The sequence below is a fragment of the Cyprinodon tularosa genome, unplaced genomic scaffold (assembly GCF_016077235.1).
Source record: "Cyprinodon tularosa strain WSP-4 unplaced genomic scaffold, ASM1607723v1 ctg1, whole genome shotgun sequence".
Lineage (NCBI taxonomy): Eukaryota > Metazoa > Chordata > Actinopteri > Cyprinodontiformes > Cyprinodontidae > Cyprinodon > Cyprinodon tularosa.
Genome location: NW_024037781.1, coordinates 1342735 through 1364283, shown reverse-complemented (window position 1 = coordinate 1364283; position 21549 = coordinate 1342735). Strand labels below are relative to the sequence as shown.

The 21549-nt window shown below is 38.0% G+C and overlaps 1 protein-coding gene across 2 annotated transcripts in view; it reads left to right on the top strand.

Annotated features, from left to right (window-relative positions):
* The window catches only part of pard3ba (par-3 family cell polarity regulator beta a), a 176778-nt gene that overhangs the window by 7245 nt on the left and 147984 nt on the right, over positions 1–21549 (top strand). For both annotated transcript variants that reach the window (XM_038280701.1, XM_038280628.1), the window contains exon 2: positions 2160–2264. In XM_038280701.1, coding sequence (XP_038136629.1) covers positions 2160–2264 — 105 coding nt within the window. The remainder of the gene's footprint in view (positions 1–2159; positions 2265–21549) is intronic.

Here is a 21549-nt window from a genome sequence, read left to right as displayed (position 1 = left end):
CATTTGATGAAGGCAACATTGACTCCTCTGTCATTTTGCTTTCTATCAGTTCTTCGCACCACATTTAAAAGAACAAAACAACATCCTCTTCCTTTATAGACCAGCTCACAAAAAAGCAGAAGCTGACTCTGTTCATGAACTTCTCTGTTGATTGTCATTCTGTAAACATATTTCTGACTGCAGTGTGGTAAAGCTTCAACCTTCTACAGTTTTTTTTGCTGTCTGTTGGATTGGGCAGGAATGTACCCCCTCTTCCCAGGGAACAACAAAATAACCCGAATGTTCGTATCCACCGCCATCCTGTGCCATAACCACTGTAGATGCAGTTCTCTGTAAACACTGCGTGATGCAGGTAGAGTGTAGTGTTCCTTTTTTGTTTTAAATAACCCTTACCTGTTCAACTGTAGGAGACATGCACAAAACAAGATCCTTCATGACATGTAGGAGATGGTTTAGCCTGCATAGAGTCCTTACCTCAAACAAATGAAATGCCTTCTGGGATGAATGATGGTGGAGATTATGAGCGAGACCTACTTACCAAAGACCAGTGTCTGATCGTTAGAAATGCAACTATAAAATATATATCCTGTACAGACATCCATTAAACTCATGGAAAGCCTTCTCAGGAGAGTGAAAGAAGCTGCATAGGGTGGGTGACATATGAACCCCTGTGGATTAAGCATGCAAAGTTACCAAGTTCATGGGTGCTAAATGAGAATTTTGAGCACTTTCGAGGTTGTGGTGCAGATGGAAAGTATAGGTTAGGAGTCCTAGAGGCTTGCCAAAAGGGGTGAAGAATGAAAAGGTTGATATCTGGTTGAACTTATCCTGACTTGGAGGGAAAGCCTGAACAAACCGGTGACAAACCACAGAAAGTGGAGGTAGCGATGGATAACATTATCCATGATGACACCAGCATAAAGAAGACAAAATGAGAGAAGTTGAAGAAATATCAGGAACTTTAAGAGGAAATGGAGACATTGAGGATAGTTGAAGTTTCAGTGTTCCCAGTGGTAATCGGAGAAGTTGAGGGTATGACCCCCAAAACTGGGAGAGTGTCTCTTGAGGTCCAAAAGATTCCTGTTACAACCTCAGAGACGTCTGGGAACCGCTAAAATGCTAATACATTATATTTATTTCTTGTCTCAAGTTGCTTTACTTGCAGCATTATTTATTTTCAATTTTTCCTCATCACCACATTGGACCTGTACAGTTTTTTTTCAGTTAGACATGACCACTATTTTCAGTCTAGAACAGAGGTTGTGCTTGACCTTTCCATAGAATTTTGACACGCAGAGAAAGAAAAATCCATCATAACTTACTTTTACCCTTTACCTTACTTTTTAATGTTAATATTTAAACCAAATAAATCATTAATTTGAATTCACATCAACAAGATTAATATGAGTATTTATTTTCTGCTTGGACAAAAACCCTATTAGATTCCTCCTGCTCCACCTGGATCTGAATTCCTCATTTGCTTGTGCGTTATTAAATGTATGATTTTGGACTCCTGCAGAGGCTTTTGTCTTGACTTCTCGTCATTGTTTTTATGTCCTGGAGGCTGAATGCATGCTCTGCCGCCACACCAGAGACAGGGAAGTACAACATCAGGGAAACTTTTAAAACCTGTCAATATTTAACCAAATGAGGGGTTTTCTGATCCAGCCGGAGGAAAGCTGGTTAAATAAGCGTATTATTACCCTATATCCTACTGAGGGGTCAGGGGGTGAATTTTAAGCTGTCAAAATGACTAATGGCTTTCAGATTCTTCCATAAAAAAAAAAAAAATTCAAAACACTAAAATACGGAAATATTTGGTTAACACAAACTCACACTCGCACACACTTAGTTACATTATAGTGGTAAAGAAAATTAGATAAAGGGTCAGAAAAAGATATGCTTTTTTGAATATATGGAAATAATTGAGTCATTTCATTTCCTGCTGGATTTATAATAAATACTCCATCTGTGTGAAAATACAGCCCCAAGATAACCTTTTAATACTGTCAGGATTTTACATCTTGAAATATGTTTCTTTTCTGCTCCCTTTATATTTCATTAAAGGCAGACCAATCATTTGTTTATCTAGAAAGTACCTTGTTTTTGTTTGTTGAAGTTTTCTTCGAGTAATCTGGATATGATTTTTTTTCCCCCAGCAACATGGGGAGGTTCCTGTTAATATTCACCACTTGGAGTACGAAGATGGAGGTATCCTGGATATTGACGACCTGCTTGGTGATCTGGTGGAAGACAGAGAAAAGGTAAGGAGCAGAACAGTTTTGACAGCTGATGGATAGACATTTTAGTCTGGATGGAGATACTATTGTCAAAATGGTAGCTGTTGTGATGAAAGTGATGCTGCTTTATTGTTGAAGAGTAAAATCCTGCATCTTTTTAGCGAAGGGGCTCAGAGCCTGCAGCAAATTTGTATGGACTCCTCATTTCTGGTTTCAGCTCAGCAGAAAGATGGAACTTGTAATCCAAGTCTTGCTTTTATTGGAAATACTTGTAAGGATGTTAAAAAAGAATTAAAAAAAGAAGCATTTCATTTCCTGATTTCCCCCTCCCTGAGCTTCTTTTCTCACTGACGTTTCATTTTGGCAGTGAGGTAATTTTGGTCCTCTCTGCTATTTTATTAAAATATATTCCAGAGATGTGCTAATAAACTCCCTGCGATCCATATTCATAAGCTTGGAGTCCAGATGAATAATGAATTATGAACACTCGGTCACAAGAAAGCCAAATGAAAAGGAAAATTCAATAGACCCGTGCAATTCCAGGATACCATTTTTGTTTAATGCTGCAGATTGTAGCTTTAGATTGTATACACTATATAGGGTTACGCGGAAAGGAAAAACAGAGGACAAATTTAAATAATAAATGTATAAAAGCTTTATGTTCTGCTATAATGCAGCTCCAGTAGGATTACTATCCCTTTGTGCTGTGGAGCCAGAGGTTTGATTGTTTATTTTTCAGACCAATGGGGAGGCATGACTCACATGTTTAGGATCTGCTTTTTTTTTAAGCGATTATAGTTTTGACTAAACCTATGTATGTTGTTGCAAGTGCATCTCTGTTTTGGGTTTGATAATAATGCACTTTGATGCAAATATTTTCAATTTTTGATGACTTATTTTCATCAGAATCAATACATCAACTGTAATGACACAGTCCTCCCAGTCCCTTTTAGAGAATCCCCTAAACTGTGATGGCTCAGAGTCAAAACCTTCAGCTGGTGCTGCAAGTTTAAAACTCCACAGAAGAGGCTTTGTGACCCTCCGTAGCTGGAAGACAAAAGTATTGTTTGGCGTTTTTGCTGCAAAGACGACTTAACAGGAAAAGCTGTGGATAAGCCTTTATGCAAGCTGTGCTGCAAAGTGGCAGCTCCCAAAAGCTGAGAGCCTCTACAAACCTGCTGAAGCATCTTTTAAGTCTAAGACTCTGCTGGTTTCTCTATAACAGCAAAGTATTAAAGATGCCAAAAAAGCATAACTTCTGTTTAAATACAAGTAATTTGTTGGCAACTTTGGTGATCAGGGGGAAATGTTCAGCAGCAGAAGGCTACAAAGGGAATTAAACAGGTTGTGTTCTTTTTTATTCTGCTCTGTATTGATTTTTATACCAACGAGGGCAATAAAGTTGCTCTCTTGCTTTTATTCAAATCTTTTTTCAATACGTTTTTCAAGTTAATAAAAACCTTCACTTCAGTAAATTAAAAGTTCAACTTAGTCCTCAACATCTGATCATTGGCTCACAGCTTTGTTTTTGTTTTGCAATCATTTTACTGCACTTTTATTCTACCACCACTAAACCAGACATCCCTAAAGTCGGTCCTGGAGGGCCGCTGTCCTGTAGGTTTTAGAGGTTTCCTTGCTTCAGAACAGCTGATTTGAATTGAAAACTGATTAACAGGCTTTTGCTGAACTGCAATCATCAGACTGAGCTGTGCTAATGCAGGGAAACCTCTAAAACCTGCAGGACAGTGGCCCTCGAGGACCAACTTTCAGGATGCCTGCATTAAACCTTTCATGATTAACTTAAGTAATCCATTCTGTGAACTATGAGCCTTTTTAACAGCGACCTTTAGTGATTTATTGTGAAGGACCGACTGCTGAGTAACTGTTAAATTAGCAGTCATACTTTTAATTGTGTGCCATGACATTCTTTTCGTAGTTTTTTTCTTATTTGGATTATTCCAATTTCCAAGGGATATTTTTGAGGCTAAATCAAGATCGAAACAAAAGCTTGAATTATATCTTTGTCGTTGTGGTTTAATATTATGTTACTAAATGAAAGTTTGGATGCCATGAACCTATATCGAGCCTTGATCCACCCCCCCCCCCCCCCATCTCCTTTATTCTGCTCTCTCATTTCATCTCTTTTGTTTTAGCAGCTGATGAAGCGATAGCAGCTGAAAGAGGACAAGCTTCTGCGATCTTCATGACGTGCCAGTCATTGGACTTATCTCCAGGCCTCCAAACAGCTTCAGCTCTCCTAGATTAATGAGCTGTGCCTGGCATTCTTGATAGCCCCACTTCCTTTTGTTTGGCTACAATTTTATTACCTCGCCTCATCCAGTGGATGTATCGTTAGCCCCTTTCTTTTTTTTTTTTCGGTCACATTATTGCGGCCGGTGCTGTTTCACCATCAATCAAACAGGAGTGGTCCCAGCGTGAGGGCCCTCTGCCACACAGTGTGGGCCCTGTGTTAGCCACGGATGCTAATGAGAGATAATGGTTAGTTATTTGTACTCCTGGTGCTCGGCATTGCCGTGAGTCCGGACCTCTTTATGTGAGAGGGAAAACCCTCGACTATTATTCAGCACACAGACACATTTCAGCTGTCCGCGGCGTCTGTGCTGAACTGCAGTGGCAGCCCGCAGGGCGGCGCGTTGGTGTGTACGCAAGGAGGCGCCACTGGTGGTTGATGAGGGCGAAGATGAGGGGGAGGTTGTGATTTGATTACAGCTCGGCCCCCCCGCATCTTCGACATGCATGCACATGTACACCGCAGCGTGCACGGACAAAGTGTTCGTTAACCCCCCGTCTGCAGACACAGCCCACCAGCCTGCTTATGAATATTAATATCAATCTGATTAATGTGGAGAAGACAAAGGTTGCTGCTTTAGGTGTGACCACACAAAAGAGCGCACTGTAGATAGACCCCTCCAGGTCACTGCTGAGTCTATTATGATAGCGTCCTCCACTTTGATGCAGCACTGTTCTATGTTTGCCCTGCAGCTCTAAATGGCAGCTGGACGTATATTGGTTAAAGCAGCTGACCCCCATCAGGTGCTTTAATGGTGGAGAGAAGCAAAGAGGGAATGAATTAGTGAGTTCTTCATGACTCCTTCAGCTCTAATTTCAATTAGGATACTAAGTAAGAACAAAAAATGTGTCTGTTTCAATGTGTTGATTTAAGATCAGGAAGTTTGGTTTAAAAGACTCAGATTTGATACCCACATGGTTCTGTTTGCATTTAATCTTCTACTAGTTCAATGAATCGGCCGGCTGATATTTTTGGCTGATTTTTTTTATTTTTGCATCATGCAAATGTTTTTCTTAATTTTTTTATAGATGTTTTATTTGTTTTGTTCAAAATGAGTCGTGAAACGTTTGTGTCATTTTTATCATATAAAATAAAAATAAAAAATCAGAGCCTCTTTACTGTCAAACCATCGTCTGCCTTAAAAAACCTATCTACAGTATATCTATCATTCTTTAATTCAAGCCATTTCTTTATTTGACTTTACATTTAATCAGGCCTAACATAGTTTTGGATCAATTGATTAATAATCAAATAGCCAGAAGTTCTTTAAAGAAGACTTTATGAAATCAAACCAGGTGAAGCTAAAACTTTTCAACTTGGAGTTCTGGATAGAGCCTATTGATCAACGAAAAAGTTTTTTTGAATCTTAAAATGCAAAATATTTTGCAATCTTGGTATAATTACTGTGCTAAGTGGGTGTCTCTGTCAGCTAAAGGCATGTTTAAGAGTCTCTATACTCCAGTTAACAATTGATCGATTACTAAATTACATGACGATTATTTCAATAATCGGTTAATTTGATTAATTGTTTCAGCCCTAAACATAATGACCACCGCCAGACCGGGATAAATGGCTACTGGTAACAATAGAGATGTATGTAATGCTTTCTAAGAAGAAAAAATATACCTTGTACACCACAAATTCAAATCTAAGCAGTTGTATGCATTACTGCTTGCTCCTGCACTAAAAAGAAAAAAAAACCTTCCTGATAAAATGAGGCAAGTAAAGACACCTCATGAGGCTGAACAGGAAGTAAACAGAAATAAATACATCAATACTAAGAACTCACTGTTAAACCTTTTGAGGTAAAAGGTTACAGTAGATACCAAAACTTTTAACATGAAATTCCTTCATGAAGTTTATTGTGTTAATTAGGAATGTAATTAAACAGGGTGAAATGAGCTCAGAGGAAGCTAATCAGGGCAGGACAAACAGGAAACAGAGCAGACAGCCAGTTTATGGAGCTTTCAGAAGCTTAGGGAAAAAGCACCCTCATTTGCTTTGCTTCATCAGTCAACCCTGGGTCCATCTCTTCAGCTCGGTGGTACCGTCGTTCATAACACAATGTACAGTACAGAGTGCCCCCGTCTCCAATTAATGTAGCCTAACTTGAAGTTCTCATTTGAAAACTTAAGAAAAAAAATAAACTGTTCTGGCTCTATATATCCTATTATTCCTGCTTCTCCACAGCAATATAGATGCCTATGTGCTGTACACCAACCTCCACCAAGAAACAAATGAAAATCCAAACTCAAGTAAAATGAGTCATTATGTTCCCTGTGTTGCTCTTTTTTAACCATTGACCTACAATGTAATCATGACTTTTCTTTAGGAAGAAAAACCTCAACCATGGTTTCTGTGGAGTCGTTAAAAATCCTATATATACTGTAGTAGATCTACTAGTTATTACTGCTTTTACTTTACAGTGAAACTCATTACCTGGTTTTAATGCTCACAGTGGAATATTTTAAGACTTTCATTTAATTTTGAAGATCAGGCTTAAAGCAAAAAAAATATTGTTTTTTTTTAATGAAATGGCATCTGGGTGTTTGTTGGTGTACTGCATATTCATGTCAGGTCAGAGCTCCTATTGCTTCATCAGTCTGCCACATGATGGAGGCCATCGGTCTGAGGCTTTGCTGAGGCGTTCAGTCATAACAGGCCTTCAGCTTATCTTAGGGGGTTAGGTCAGGTCTGGTTGCTGGCCAATCAAGCGAAGGAATTGTGAGTTCAGTAGGTTCTGTTGCTTCTAAAGAGCAGATTTCAGGTTAAAGCCCCACTTTTAGCAGTGTTTAGAAAGGAATCAGTTTTAAAAACCAAGATGTACATATTTATGAACTATTGTGGCTTATTGGTTTGTTTTTTGTGAGGAAAATGCTACTTCTGTATCAAAGATGGGCACAGATATTAGAGATGTCCCGATCCAGGTTTTTGCACTTCAGATCCGATACCGATATTGTTTTTGGACTTCCGATCCGATACCGATACTGGCCGATACCAGCCTATCCAAGCATGTATTTAAGTTTAAGTTAAAGTATTTAGCCTTAGTTGTAAGACTCATGTTGAAAAGGGTTTTAGTACTCTTGATAACATCTAGCCAGCTAAATTAGGTGAGATTGAATAAAACACAATGCTTGGTAACAACAAACTTACCTGTTTATTAAGAGATAAACACAAACTGGACAAAATTATGAATAGCAATCTGAAATTGCACAGTGAGCAGTAAAACCGTAAACAGTTAAAGGTGCAAGTATTACTGTAAGTTTTAATAAAAATGAAAAACAGGGGAACACTGGCGCAAAATAGTGGAATGGATTGTTTCAATCGGCGAAACTGGAAAATACGGACCGGATTTTTTTTTAAAAACTGGATTGGCAGTCTGGATCGGCATTTTACATGCTTTGCCGATACGCATTTTTTTGCCAATATCGGCGTCCCGATCCGATACATGGATCGGATCGGGACAAGCCTAACAGATATCTACCTAGTCTCCACACAGAGCTGAAGCAGCGCTGACTATTTGACCCCCCTGCATGATTGCAAATGACACAACTTTATTTGTTTTAGAAACACTCTAAGAAATGTCACATTTTAAGGTAAATTAACATCTTCATGGTGGCCAAGACACTTCAAATCCTGAATAAACTTTTCAAATATGATCCATTAGACCAGAGTTTGTATTTTGCCAACATTTTTACCTGCAATTTGCTCTTTAAGTAGTTTCCAATTTAGCTTTATTACACAAAGCAGCACAAGACATTAAATTGACCACCACCATTAGCTGGCATGGCTCTTTAAATCTTCATTAACTGTGAAAACTTTAAACTGGACCTCAAGCATGTTGGATTCTAAACCTCCCCACTCTTCCTCCAGAGGCTAGGACCTTGATTTTCCACCAAAGAGGAGAGTTGGATCTCTAACCTTTTTCTCCTCACTTCTAAAGTGCTTCTGATATCGACACTAGGGAATAATTCAGCCTTTTCATTGTTTTTATTTATTAAGAGGTCATCAAGATCTTAAACAGCATTTTAGTTTGCTCTTAAAGCTGCCGTATTGTAGTTTGGTAATTCAAAACACATCATTTATCACCTTATTCTCCAACAGTCTTTTTGTTGTGATACTGATGTTTTACTTGGTTTTATAGGTTTTAAAAGCACCATTGTTCTTAAACGTCATTTGTGTTCAAAGATTTAGCGTAAAAATACTTAAGTTCTGCATGGAATGTGCTATTTTAAATATTTTACTTTTTAGGTAACCTAAACAGTTTGTTGTATAAATCATTTAGTAAATCAACCTGTCTCTTTCTATTCTTATGGGTTTAATATTTAGGTAATATTGACCATACAATTCCAAACTGTCAAATATTTTAATTAATAAAACATAAAAAAATCATGATTATAAAAAAAAAAAAAAAAAATCTAAAACTGACCCCCCCCCCCTCTGCACTCCAGAGCAGGCAAATAAAATGTAATGCCCTGGGAAATTTGATATTAAAAACCCTGGAATAATTTTCTGACTCCTTTTAATTAGCCTTTTAATCACAGAACCTACAAGGCATCCGTGGACCTCCAGTGGTTCCCTCAGGTTCACGAATGGAAATGTTCACATCCCAGAAGACTTCTTGAAATGTCTACAGCTCCACTCTGTTGCAAGGATTGCTGAAAAAAAAATAAAAAATATAAAAATAAAAAGCGAGGTGACTTAAAGAAGAGCTATGTTTTTTTTTAGGTTATTTATCCTGTTGCTGCTGTGGATCTATGATTCATTAGCATATAAAGTTTTAGATTAAATAAAAAATCCATGGGGTGTAAATTAATTCTAACCTTTCTGCTCTTGAAATCAAAAGAAAAATCAAATCCTTTATTTTTTTTTCATACTTCGTTTCCAGCAGCTGCAGGTGAATTTTGTCTGAAGTCATTAATTACAAGTCAAATGTCACCCCCCCCTCCAGACAGGCAACAATAAAGCATTACTTAAATGTGCTAACCTGCTGCAGGGAAAAAGTTTGCTGAATGGGAGGTGATTGCGAGGCTCAGACATGCTTGATTAGCCTTCGATGCTCTGTGACATCTCGCCGCTACGCCGCCGCCTCCCTCTCTCCTTCTCAATCACTCCGCGGTTTGACTGGCGTCTGAATGGTCCCACAGCTCAGCACATGTGCTTGAATGGCCGGTGATGAGCGGGACCGCGAGGCTCGAGTGCACTGATTAAAAAATGTGACACAAGTGGCAGCGTAATCAGAATCTATACCCACTCTGCGTTGACATTATGATCCATACAACACATTTGAATATTCATAACAAATCTGGAGGTTTGTCTTTTTCTTTATCATGAACGATGACTATTTTAGTTTCGTCGGATTTTCCCGGATACATAAACCCCCTGCGGATCTGATCGGATCCGACTGGAGAGGTTCGCCTGACGGGATCTGGTCCCTTAAGCTGATTCGATCAAATCTCATCAGGTCGACCTTGATGCAGCCCTCCCATCTGAGCTCCACAACAGCTCTCCATCTGATTATATTCAATTAACTATAGCCCCCCATGCACTCAGCTGCTCTCAGACACACTTTCAGCTAAACCCGCTTTGATTGTAATTACATTCAGCGAACTCAATGAAGGCTTAAGGAGAAGAGATTCTCGCCGTGCCAGCCTGCTTTTCATTTAACTCCATGCATGTTGGTTTTTCTCATAAAGTTGCACTTAGGATTTTAATTTCTTTACATGATCCGTCGCTCTACCTTTTGACTTTGAATAATGGCACCCCTCCAATGTGATTTGTCAGTTCAGTGAAGCAAAAGCCTGGGTTTCAGTCAGGATAAGGCTAGTTTCAGTTTCCTCTGCATAAATTTGTGCGACCCTGTCTGTGATTTTAGGTCCTCATCCTCTGATGTTTGTTTTTTGTTTGTTTTTTTGGGTACCGCCGCAAAGTGCTGCCCACTCTGTGTTGCCCTAAGTGTCACAATCTCACCAGCTATTAGCTTCTAATGGAGCGAGACGGTCAGAATGTGACCTGACCTTCCTGTGCCTGCTGTGATCCAGCAGGAGAGACCTGGGGGGTGGCTTGCTTGGGCCAAAAAGTCTTTTTTCTTTTTTTTTTTTTTTTTTTTTAGGTTCATTGTCCATATGCCAAGTAAACTAGAGGATATGGACGATACTTTTCATTGCATGCAGTCCAATGCAGATCAGGAGATCTTATTAGGGTCACATCTTTTAAACCTTTTCATCTGGTGGAACGCTAAAGCTGCAGACTTTAATGTTTTTTCCTGGAATATCAAATACTAAATTGAAACAAGGAAATGTGTAATTGTGAAGTAGAAGAAAATTCTGTTTAATTTGCAGATAAAGAAAGGAGGAGGGTCCATTTGTCCTTAGCCTCATTGAGCCAACGTTCCTACTGCAGCAGTAGATGTAATATACATTTAGAACTGAATAATGATTTAAAAAAAAAAAAAAAGGCAGATCAACTTACAAGTCTTTTCCAATTTCAGTTTAAACTGTGACTAGGCCGTTGTAAGGGATCTGAACTCTTTAATTGTTGATTTGGCTGTATGTTTAGGGCTTTTCGATTGTGAAGTAAAACTTTGCCAAACTCTCAATTAATTGCTTTAAACATGTTTTCTTCCATTAATGCCTTTTATTTTTCGCTCACTGTTTCCCCCCACCAGTGTAGATAAGTCAAATGATTCAAACGAGAAGTGTGGTTTATTTTGAAGACCCTACCCTCCAGATCTGCCATGGGCATCCTGCCTGCTGCTCTGATTCATCCTTTCATATCCAGTCCAATCAGTTAAGGTGAAAAATGGGCCACACTCTTTTTTTTCTTTTTTTTTTTTTTTTTTTCCCTCCTTCTGTTCCTGGATGACTGCTGAGCAGACCTCTGTTCAATTTTCACTGCTTTAAAAACCTTAATTTCCTTCAACTTAACCAATATATTCTACTTTAAGTTTATTTTATAAGTAAGAAGTCGTTTGCTTATAAGAGATTTTAACTAAACACACTCAAACGATTTTTACTCTGCAGCTCCAGCTTGTGTTCTTGACAAGATTAGCTTCTTCAGTTAGTTTTGATTTTGTGGGAGCGACCCGCAGAGCAGCTAATCACATCGAACTAATGATCTATTAGGGATCAATTTGTTTAAAGCAGATCTTCTCTCTGAACCTGCCGCCCTTTCACCATCTGTTTCCCTCCTTAGCGTTACCCCAGTGTAGGGTATATAGGTGCTTTTATATTGGGGCTCGTTGAAAGCTTCTCCCTCTGCTCGAGCTAACTGCTAATGACTCAAATCAGTACAGAGTCACACTCCCTGTCGTGCTTATTTGTGTATCACAGTGTGTACTTTTCCATCAACCGGAAGATAAATGCTTGCAAATCCCAAATCCAGCTCATTTCGGTTAAATATTTAATGATTCCCGGCACAATCGTACAGCTGAAGCCACATCTGTTTCCATTGTACTGCTCACAAAGGCACACTTTAATTCATATACACACATTTATTGTTGGCATTATCATTCAATTTTGTTGCCTCTCAGCCTCATCACCGAACTGATTGGCCTAATGAATGGAGTTCTGTGGACGGTAATGGCTCTCAATACGTCTCTCACATTATTAGTGTATTTAAATTTGACATATATGGAGAGAAAAAGTGACAGATGTGGTCATATAGGAAGCTCAGTCTATCTCCCACCTATTGTGTTAAAATATTTCCCATTTCTGTTGGAACTTGGCCAAAGGGATTTGTTTTAGTTGTTTTCTGCACATGACCAGTCGGTTTGTTCACATTGATTGTCTACGCTTAACATTTAAGTTTGGATTAAGTTTTATGGTTTGAGCCAAAAATACATTTTTCTAGGAGCCATGAAAAAGTTGACCGACATTTGCATACAGAGCATTAATGATAAAGTTGTAGAAAGTGTTATGGAGATTTAAAATGATGGGAAAGCAGTGAATTGGAAAATAATTGACAATGAGAATAATAAGTAAAAATGTTGTAGAGGACTTTATAGAGAACCCTTTTTAAGCAACAGAGATATCATTGTATCAAAGAGAAATTTTCTGCTGGCAGATATTAATTTTATAGAAAGAACCAGAATTCCTCTTTGCAGACTGAGTAGATTTTAGATATTAAAACCTGGGTTGTCTTTATTGTTGCACCGATACCAGTATTGGACGGGGCCCCGATACTGCACTAAAATGATGGAAACTGTATTTTTCCTGCTTCACAAAGCCATGATGGCTATTATTTTACATCCAATTATTATGTAGTTCTTCATATATACACACTCACACGTCAATTTCAAACAAATGCTATCGGTTTGGTATTGACCAATATTGCACAGCCAGGTATCGGGTATCTGTATCGGGTCCAAAAAATGGCATCAACACTAGTTGTCTTAGCAGGTTTGTAACGTCCTTTGGTAGTAGTAAATGTCTGCTAGCAGATTAACTATTTTAATACATTTGTCTTATCGCACTGTTTTTATATTTAATTTGAACTATACTAGGACTGAAAAAATGAATCAGGTTAATCATGATTAATCAGTTATTGAAATAATTGTCAACAAATTTAGTAATCGATTAATGGAGGAGTATAGAGTCTGTAAAACATGCATTTAGCTGATAGAGCGACTAACTTAAAGCAGTCATTGTACCAAAATTGTGAAAAAAATATAAGCATTTTGCATTAAAGAAAAAAATTTGTTTACGTCCATCAACATGCTCCATCCAGAACTCCTCAAGTGGAAAAGTTTTAGTTTCACCTGGTTTTATTTAGTAAAATATCTTCTTTAAAGAACCTTTTTGCTATCCAATTATCAATCGATTCCTCAAAAAAAATTATCGTTAGTTGCAGCACTAAACTATACATAGACACCTCCACTAATGAGGTACATCTTTTATGTCAGTTTCTTTTAGGATAATCTGTTCTTTAAAGGTGAAACACTGAAATGAACCAAATGTTTGCATTTCCGTAAACCTATAGCTATTAATAACTTGTTAGAAATAAAACCTTATTTTTTTTTTATTTCCCTTTGGATTTGAATAAAACAAATCAAATGAACTCCCACATTTGACTAAAATCCATCGCTTTGCATCTAGGTGACATTTTAACCGTATTCTCCTGCTTTTCAGCTGAGCTTGCCGATGCAGATATACAAGCCTTTTTGCTGCTGACATTTAGTACCTCCGGTTGCCATGGAGAACCAACATCACTCACAGCCTGAAGGTGTTTAAAGGAGAGGAAAAAAAGAAACTCACCTGCAATTTTTTTATTTTTTTATTCTCCGCCTGGTCAGGCATGCTTTATTAGATAGTCATTGACTTCACATTAATACTTGGACAAGCATAGCGAGGTTGTGACATCGTCTTTTCCATTTATGGATGTACCTTTGATTGATTGCCTTTGTTGCATAATGTCTTTGTAAGTGTAAATGTGCATCGAGATAAAAAGGCCAAAGCAAATCAATGGATTTCTTTAGTTATCCATGCCATGTTTTTAAAGATGTGTGCTGGCAGAGGGAGAATAAAAGGAGGTGTAATGTCAAGGGAAGGCGGATGGAAATGTGAAGTGGAGGAGGAGGAGCAGGCTGTGCAGGGAGAGCCACAGGTGAGAGGGCGGCAGCCTCTCAGCTCCGAGTTAATCACTACTTCTATTTCTCCGTCAAATCCTGAGAGAAGGGAGGGAGCCAGGGAAGGAGCAGGTGGCAGTGCGATGGCCACAGGGAAGGGAAAGCTGATTATTGGGCTCTAGCTGTGACTTTTGGGGAAGAGATTTGCAGCATGTCATATTTCTTTCAGTGCTTGTGTGTATATGTAGCTGCCGTGCACGTTCATGAGAGGGGTTAGGAGTTCCAGAGTGCGCACAGGGACCGCTCGCTCCGCTGTATGTTGTGTGAACATGTGTGTTTCTACAGATGTGGAGCAGCAACCAGTGTAAACAACACTGATGTGTTTTCACTGTAGGAATGATGAACGAGCTGGTTTTGATATTCCTGTTGCTGACCTGGGAAATATGAGGCCTGGAGCTCCCTTGTCACCCACAAACTGTTTTTTTTTCTTTTTTCGTTTCCCTCCCTGCTTCCCGTCACCTTCCACTCTCTCTCCCTCCCCTCATCTTTCTCAAAGCCCTCTCAGGCCTGTGTGATTCATGAAGAGTTTACCCTCTCCCTTTATGAGCGTGCATAAATAATAATGTGGCCTGTCACAGGGCATAGCCAGCACCGTAATACCTCAGCTGGAGTCTGGCTTTGTGTAGTTGTGGCTTTATTGGGGTTTCTGCTTTCAGTTGGAGCACACATGCTTCATCACTCTGACCGATGCTGCAGATGTTAGTGCTCAGATACTTTAACACTCTGTAGTACCACACAAATTCCTCTTAAGGAGGAGGAATACAATATGTTGCCAAAAACACAAACTCAGATTATTTAACTAAAATGATGTGTATATAAAATGTGCTTTCTCTGTAGGATGAAGTCACATTACAGTCATTTTTTTTTGGTTTATCTTTAGCAAATAGGGAGGGATTAGATATTTCCTAATTTTGTGGAAAATTGAAGAAGTGAATTCAAGAGATAATTTGTTTTTACTGCATTGTTTTGATTTTATGTGTTTCGACTTGGTTGAAGGTTGATTGTTTAGGCTAGCTGGGTTGTGTTTGTGGATCCATAGGTCATAGGTTGCTTCCAGTAATTGATTGGATGGGTGTCCATTTTCAGATTACAGGGTCCTGTAATTGTTTTACACATGATGTTAGGGTTCTGGATGCCACCTGCTTCACATCACATTGGGAGGAGACCTGCAGGGTAGATACAGCACTCGTTTTTAGAGGTATCTCTTGTCTTATTTGGAAACACTTTGGGGTTTTTCCAGATTGCATTTGGGAAATTTGGTAGTGACATGTGTGCACTTCTTCATCACAATGTGTAGAAATATTTACTGATAGTGGTTGCCATGAAGTTACATAAATAGTATATACAGTGACGGAAGTGATTGGTGTGGAAATGACCATATTTAGCATTTCTTTAAAAAATTCATGGCATATTAAAATGTTAATCTCTTTTTTAGATTTTGCATGAAATACACAAAATACACAATATAAAGCTGTAATTTCTCATTATTTGTACAAGGGAAATATGAGATGTTGGAAATGACAACCAGTAAATCTACTCTTGGTTTTGCAAATCTTTACATCGATTTTTTTTTTTCTTATTTTCAATCCTTTGATGGAGCTATTGCTGCTGACAAATGTCACCTGATGGGGTTTTAAACAGACACAGATTAATAAAAAAAAGTTAGAAGTTACATTTTGTGGTGTTACGGATTCCAAGGGAAAGATGACATAAATACTAATATATCTTTTAAGCACATATTTTTCCAATTAAAATAAGGAATTTCTGTGATATTTATCAATTCAATTACTGTTGAATCAAATTTATTTTCATTCTTAGGCAGGACTGAGAGTCCAAAGACTGTCTAAATGACATAAAGCAAAAATACTTGATATGAAACCATGTTTTGTATAATATAGATAGTAATTTATCTGTCAAAATATCTTTGTAAGAAAGTTTTTTTCTTATTTCTGCCTGGTTTATAAATTCTTTGATGGTTGGAGAATCACCCTGGTATGGTGAACTGTAATTCTGTACCTGACATCATTATATCCCAATTCTGAGGTAAACACAGTTTGATTAATAGATCTTTAAATATATCTTAAACATGCATGTATCATCCTATAAGAGGATTTTTCTGAAATGCTTCCTCTCTGTAGCTGGATGGTTCTTTAACTCTTCCAGTTTTGGTTGTTTTTCTGTACTCTAGCGATATAAATTGAAATCCTGGCTCTATTACAGCCTTGGTTTAAATTTGTGGTTTGGTAAATTTATTTTAAGTACCCTTCTATTAATGGAAACAAAAAAAAAATCCTCTTTCCTAACAACTGTTTAGATTTTGTGGAAATTATGAATAATGTTTTAGAAATGCAAAGACTAGCTAGTAAATGACTGACTAAAGACTTGGTTCGATTTCTTTTTAATTAGTCAAGCATATCTAACTATTACCAGCCTACTATATACATAATAAGTGGATCAACATTATTTACCACTGTGGTCCTTCTCTGACCTTCTGGGGCCGACTGGGAGGCTTTTCTGATCCCCATGTTTTCTCTTTGTTCTGTGCAGTAAAGGACTGAAACTTCACCAGAACCAGAACCAATTTGTTATGTCTTTAATAGATACTAAGGGCCAAGAATTGCTGTGATCTTAAAATGTTTATTTATTTTATTTTTTTTTTGTTATAAACTGGGATTAAGCTATTTTGGCTGTTATACTTTCTGCATTGAGACTTATGATGTAATCTTTTCAATATTTTATGTTCCGTTGATAAAGCAGAAGCTACTTTATATTTTGTATACAGTTATTTTAACTGTATTTTACTCTTGTCATAAGTCCATAGATTCATGCTTCCTCCACTCTGCATTATTGTGGGGATGGTTTTCTTTTGAGTTTTGTTGAGAAATGTAGCTCAGATTTATTAGACTGTAATATTTTTTTCCATAATTTCTTGATGTTTGAGCCAAGTCCAGGTGTTTCTTTGAATAAAAGCCTTCAGTGTGTGACCCTCCTGCTTTGTCCTCTTTCACTCTCTAGTTTACATTTGGCTCTTTTCAAATGATTCTTAACTTTACAGCTTGAACTAAAACATGTAATTTCCTCTAAAGCATCACATCTGTAAAATCAGATGTTTTTATTTTTCTACCATAAGTTTTAAAGCTGTGTTTGATAAGAATGTGGATGTTTAGAATTCAGCAAGAAACTGCAGCTCTAAACACCAACTACGATCACTAATTACAATTAGCTGAAAGTTCGATTTTTAAAGTGCAGATACCCGCCTGCTCCTCGCTCTCATCTATTGGTATTTCTAATATATACTGATGGACGTCAGGAGCCAAATTTTCTCCCAGTCTGGATAAAGACTTTCCACCCCATCTCTTTTCTCGCGCTGTCACTATTCATCACACTTTGCATCCATGGAGAAACACATTCTCTACACATCCTGTTGAACAGCATCTGATTCATCGGCAGAGAGGGAAAGTGCTGCTGTTGCAAACACGTTCAGCTTTCAGGAGGTTTCACAGCTCTGTAGCTTAAAGTAAGGAAAAACAAGACACCAGATGCAGAAACGTGCAGTTATTTAGTGAAAGATTTAGCTTTCAAGAGCTTTTAAGATTTTTTTTTTAAAGTGATAGATGAACCACTGTCCTCAGAGCTATCAGTAAATATGAGTTGTGTGAGCAGTATTTGGGTTAGCATTCTTCTGCCAGGATGCTGTGCTCTCCTTCTGAATTATGCATCTGTTGTTCAGAGAAAGAAATGAAGAATATTGTGAGATGAAGAAAACAGAGGGGAAGGGGGAGGCAGTCGCAAGATAAATGACAACAGCAAAAAAAAAAAAAGAAAAAAAAAAGCATCTCAATAGATTTAGGGCAGAGAAACGCACACAGAGAAGAACACACTCAGTCAGCAGTGCTGGTAGATGCCGATGAGAGAGGAGAAGAAAAATGGGTTGATTAGTACCAGCGGATGGAACAGGGAAGTGTGTATGTTTGTTTGTGCTGCTGCATGTGTGTGATGCTCATGTAAAGGTTAAGAGACTTGAGTGTGTGCAGTTACATTTGACTAAAGCAAGGGGGCACTGTTCCTCCTCTTCACGTTAAGAGTTTTTGCAGGTTGGTAACCTAAAGCTGTTGTTTCTTTTGATAACATCCCACCCTGCATGTCTGTTCCATGCAGGTCTGTCTGCATCTCACTCATGTATTTATTCACATCACTAACATGAACCACTCAGCTGTCGAGTCGGTGCCTGAAAGCCGTATACGTTTATTTCTTATTCATAAAATCACAATTGATGTGTCATGATGATCCTATTTATGGAAAAAAGCATACATTTTTTATTTTTATTTTATTTGATGCCTTTTGTCATCATTTAGATTTTACTTTAATCCAAAAACATTAATATATTTTCTTTTTAAACTTGCAACACCTGTCTCTTAAATGCTGGTTGTCAAATAGAACCTCCTCACCTGAAGTGAACTATTCAGAGTCCCCTAATTTTGCTACAAAATGATGTTTGTGTGAACCAAGCATATGCTCCACACAGTGATGAAACACTGGGCTAACGAGTATAGTCCAACCTAAAGGTCAGAATGCTTTGCAGCAGGTGGGAAATGTGCATCTTTACAAACGTAGTGTTAATAAAGTACATGATATTGCAGCTAGGTCTGTCTGCATCTCAGTCATGTATTTATTCAAATCACTAACATAAACCACAGTCTTCAGACTGCAAGTTTTGTCATTTTGTGGCTCTAATTTGCTCCTGTTAGTAAAATCTTTTAACTTGGTATTATGTTGGATTTTTACTTTTATTTATTTGGTAGTTTCATAAGTGCTGGACCTTTCTATGGATTAGTTCGATCTTTTTTAAGTCCGTTCACTGTTAAATACATCCAGATCACTTTTAGCTAAACAGTGAAGAATATCTCTCTGCATTTATGTGTTATCAGTCCTCTTCGTCTTAATTTTCTTCGTCTTTTGTGTTGTTTATTTTCCCTTTTTTTTTTTCTTTCTAAATCACTTTGTTGCATCAAATTCAAGATTTTGTAGTACATGTATCCGGATGCTATCCGTTGGGCGTAATATGTACCTCTTGACGCACTGATTTTTGGTTTGGTTCAATTGGAGCTCTTTGAGTATCAGTACAAGAACATAGAGCTAATAGGGACCTGATGCTGGTGCTGGCATACATGCATATCTGCAATGTTGTGCCAGTTCATAATTAAAAAGAATGAGCTCAATATTCTGTTCACGCAGATGAAAATGTACTAGTTCACGTTCATAGTTCCCTTTTTCAAAATAGGAACCAAGTTCACAAACCTATAAATTAACTAGTTCAAGTTCATTTGGTAAATTAAGCCACAATTCTACACAATAGAACCTCGTATTTCACCCTTAAAATATGTGATCATAATACATAGAAAGAAATGGAAAAACTCGTTGCAGTCAAGCTATACTGTATGTGCAGTAAAGCCTTTATTTAGCCAAATTACACAGAACTTCGGAAACATACAGGTACATTCAGGTTCTGCTAAAAAGTTCTGGATCAAAAATGATTTATGTTCCTCTTTCAGTAGCAGATATTTCCTAAGATAGCTCTGATGCTTTAACTAAATTTGGCGCTTTAAATTTGAAGTGCACGTGGTTGACGTACAGACTTGTTAAGTCACAGTGGGCACAGTTTTTTTTTTTTTTTTCTGTCCGAGTCTTCTTTGTTAGTTCAGAAAACTCTGCCAAGCTCCCAGCAAAACTGCCATCAGAAATACCAGATGAGTCTGACTCAGACAGACTAGTACTAGCAGGAGACACGCTGGTCGGCCATGTTGTTTGCCATAATAGCAGTGTTGGGAAAGTTCTCTTTCTACGTGAACTAGTTCAAAGTTCAGTTCACACATTTTAAAATGAACTAGTTCAGTTCATAGTTCACAATTCCAAAAAACGAACTAGTTCATAGTTCTTTTTTTTTTTTTTTTATATTGCTCAATTACACCATAGCCTACTGTAGAACCACAGACAGCAATTATTTTATCAGTTGTAACTCTGAAACTGTGCGTCAGATTTCATCTTCATATCCAGTTTTGAATCCTTATCCAACCAGGGTTTACATTAGCAATGAGGGGACAGCATTTCCCCATTGTTGCTTTAACGCTTTGTTGCTGTCCATTCACTTCACACTAGTAGCAGCTGCAGCTTTCACCCCTACAGTATATTCTCAAAAACATCAGGAAAAATGTGATGCTTGAATGGTCTTTTTTATGAGTAATTATTAAAAGAAAAATAGGAAAGTAGTCTTTAAGGTGCAAATGTTTTTTTTTTATTTTAATAATTTTTTTCCATTTGAAATTCCATTTCAATACATACTAAAAAGGAATACTGGAATCCTGGAAAATTATACCAGGCAGGTTTAACAAACAAGTTACATGGATAGTAAAACCCTCAAGAACAGGGGTCTTCTTTTCCAGACCAAGGTCCCCCAAACTGATGGCGAGATGGAGCGGGGACCCCCTATTTATATATATTGTATGAAATTGTGTCCTATAGTCACTATTAAAGATGGAGTAATGTAAAGAAATTAATTTCTCCCTGGGATTATTAAAGTTTTTCTGATTCTGATTCCTGGTTGTTGTGAATGAAACGGTGCCCAGCTTGAAAGAGCTCCTGTGTGTCTCTGAATGTGAGCATTGATGACTGAAAGACATCTTCTGCCTCCATTTATCTGTTTACTACAGTGTGTTGATTTCATGTTAATGAGTATTTAAAGACATTTCAATTAGTGGGGGAAAAAAATGCAGGGGGGGAATATAAAAATATCAACTAACCATGCAGACCCTCATGCAGTACCTCCGTAGACCCCCTAGGGGTCGCGGATCCCCTGTTGAAGACCTCCGCTCAAGAAGATTTTACTAACACAAACTGAGGGACCAGGCTGAGGTAGGAATTTAAGGTAACTGAAGTGCGGATTTTTTTACTGAAAGCCGGCGGGCAAACTTGTTGCCATCATCCTCACCGACCACCTGGTCATAAACCTGTTTTAAGTCGCCTCCTTTTGTTTTGATGACGCACGCGGCTGTAGGCTACGACGCTGGTAGCTGGTGTTGCCAGATTGGGTGTTTTTCCCGCTACATATTAAGGCCTGTTTACGGTGTGATTTAGCTGGGGTTTCGCCTGGAGGGCTTTATAGAAATCTGGCAACCTATTGAACGGAGCTGAACTGAGAGAGTGCCGTTCACAGACACCAGAATGAACGAGTTCACAAAAACGTTCATCAGGCAATAATGCACTACGTTCAGTTCACGTTCGCCCAAAATATGAACGAGTTCATGAACTTTCGTTCAATGAACGCGTTCAGGCACAACACTGCATAATAGGTACTGTAAAACCTGACATTATCCAGT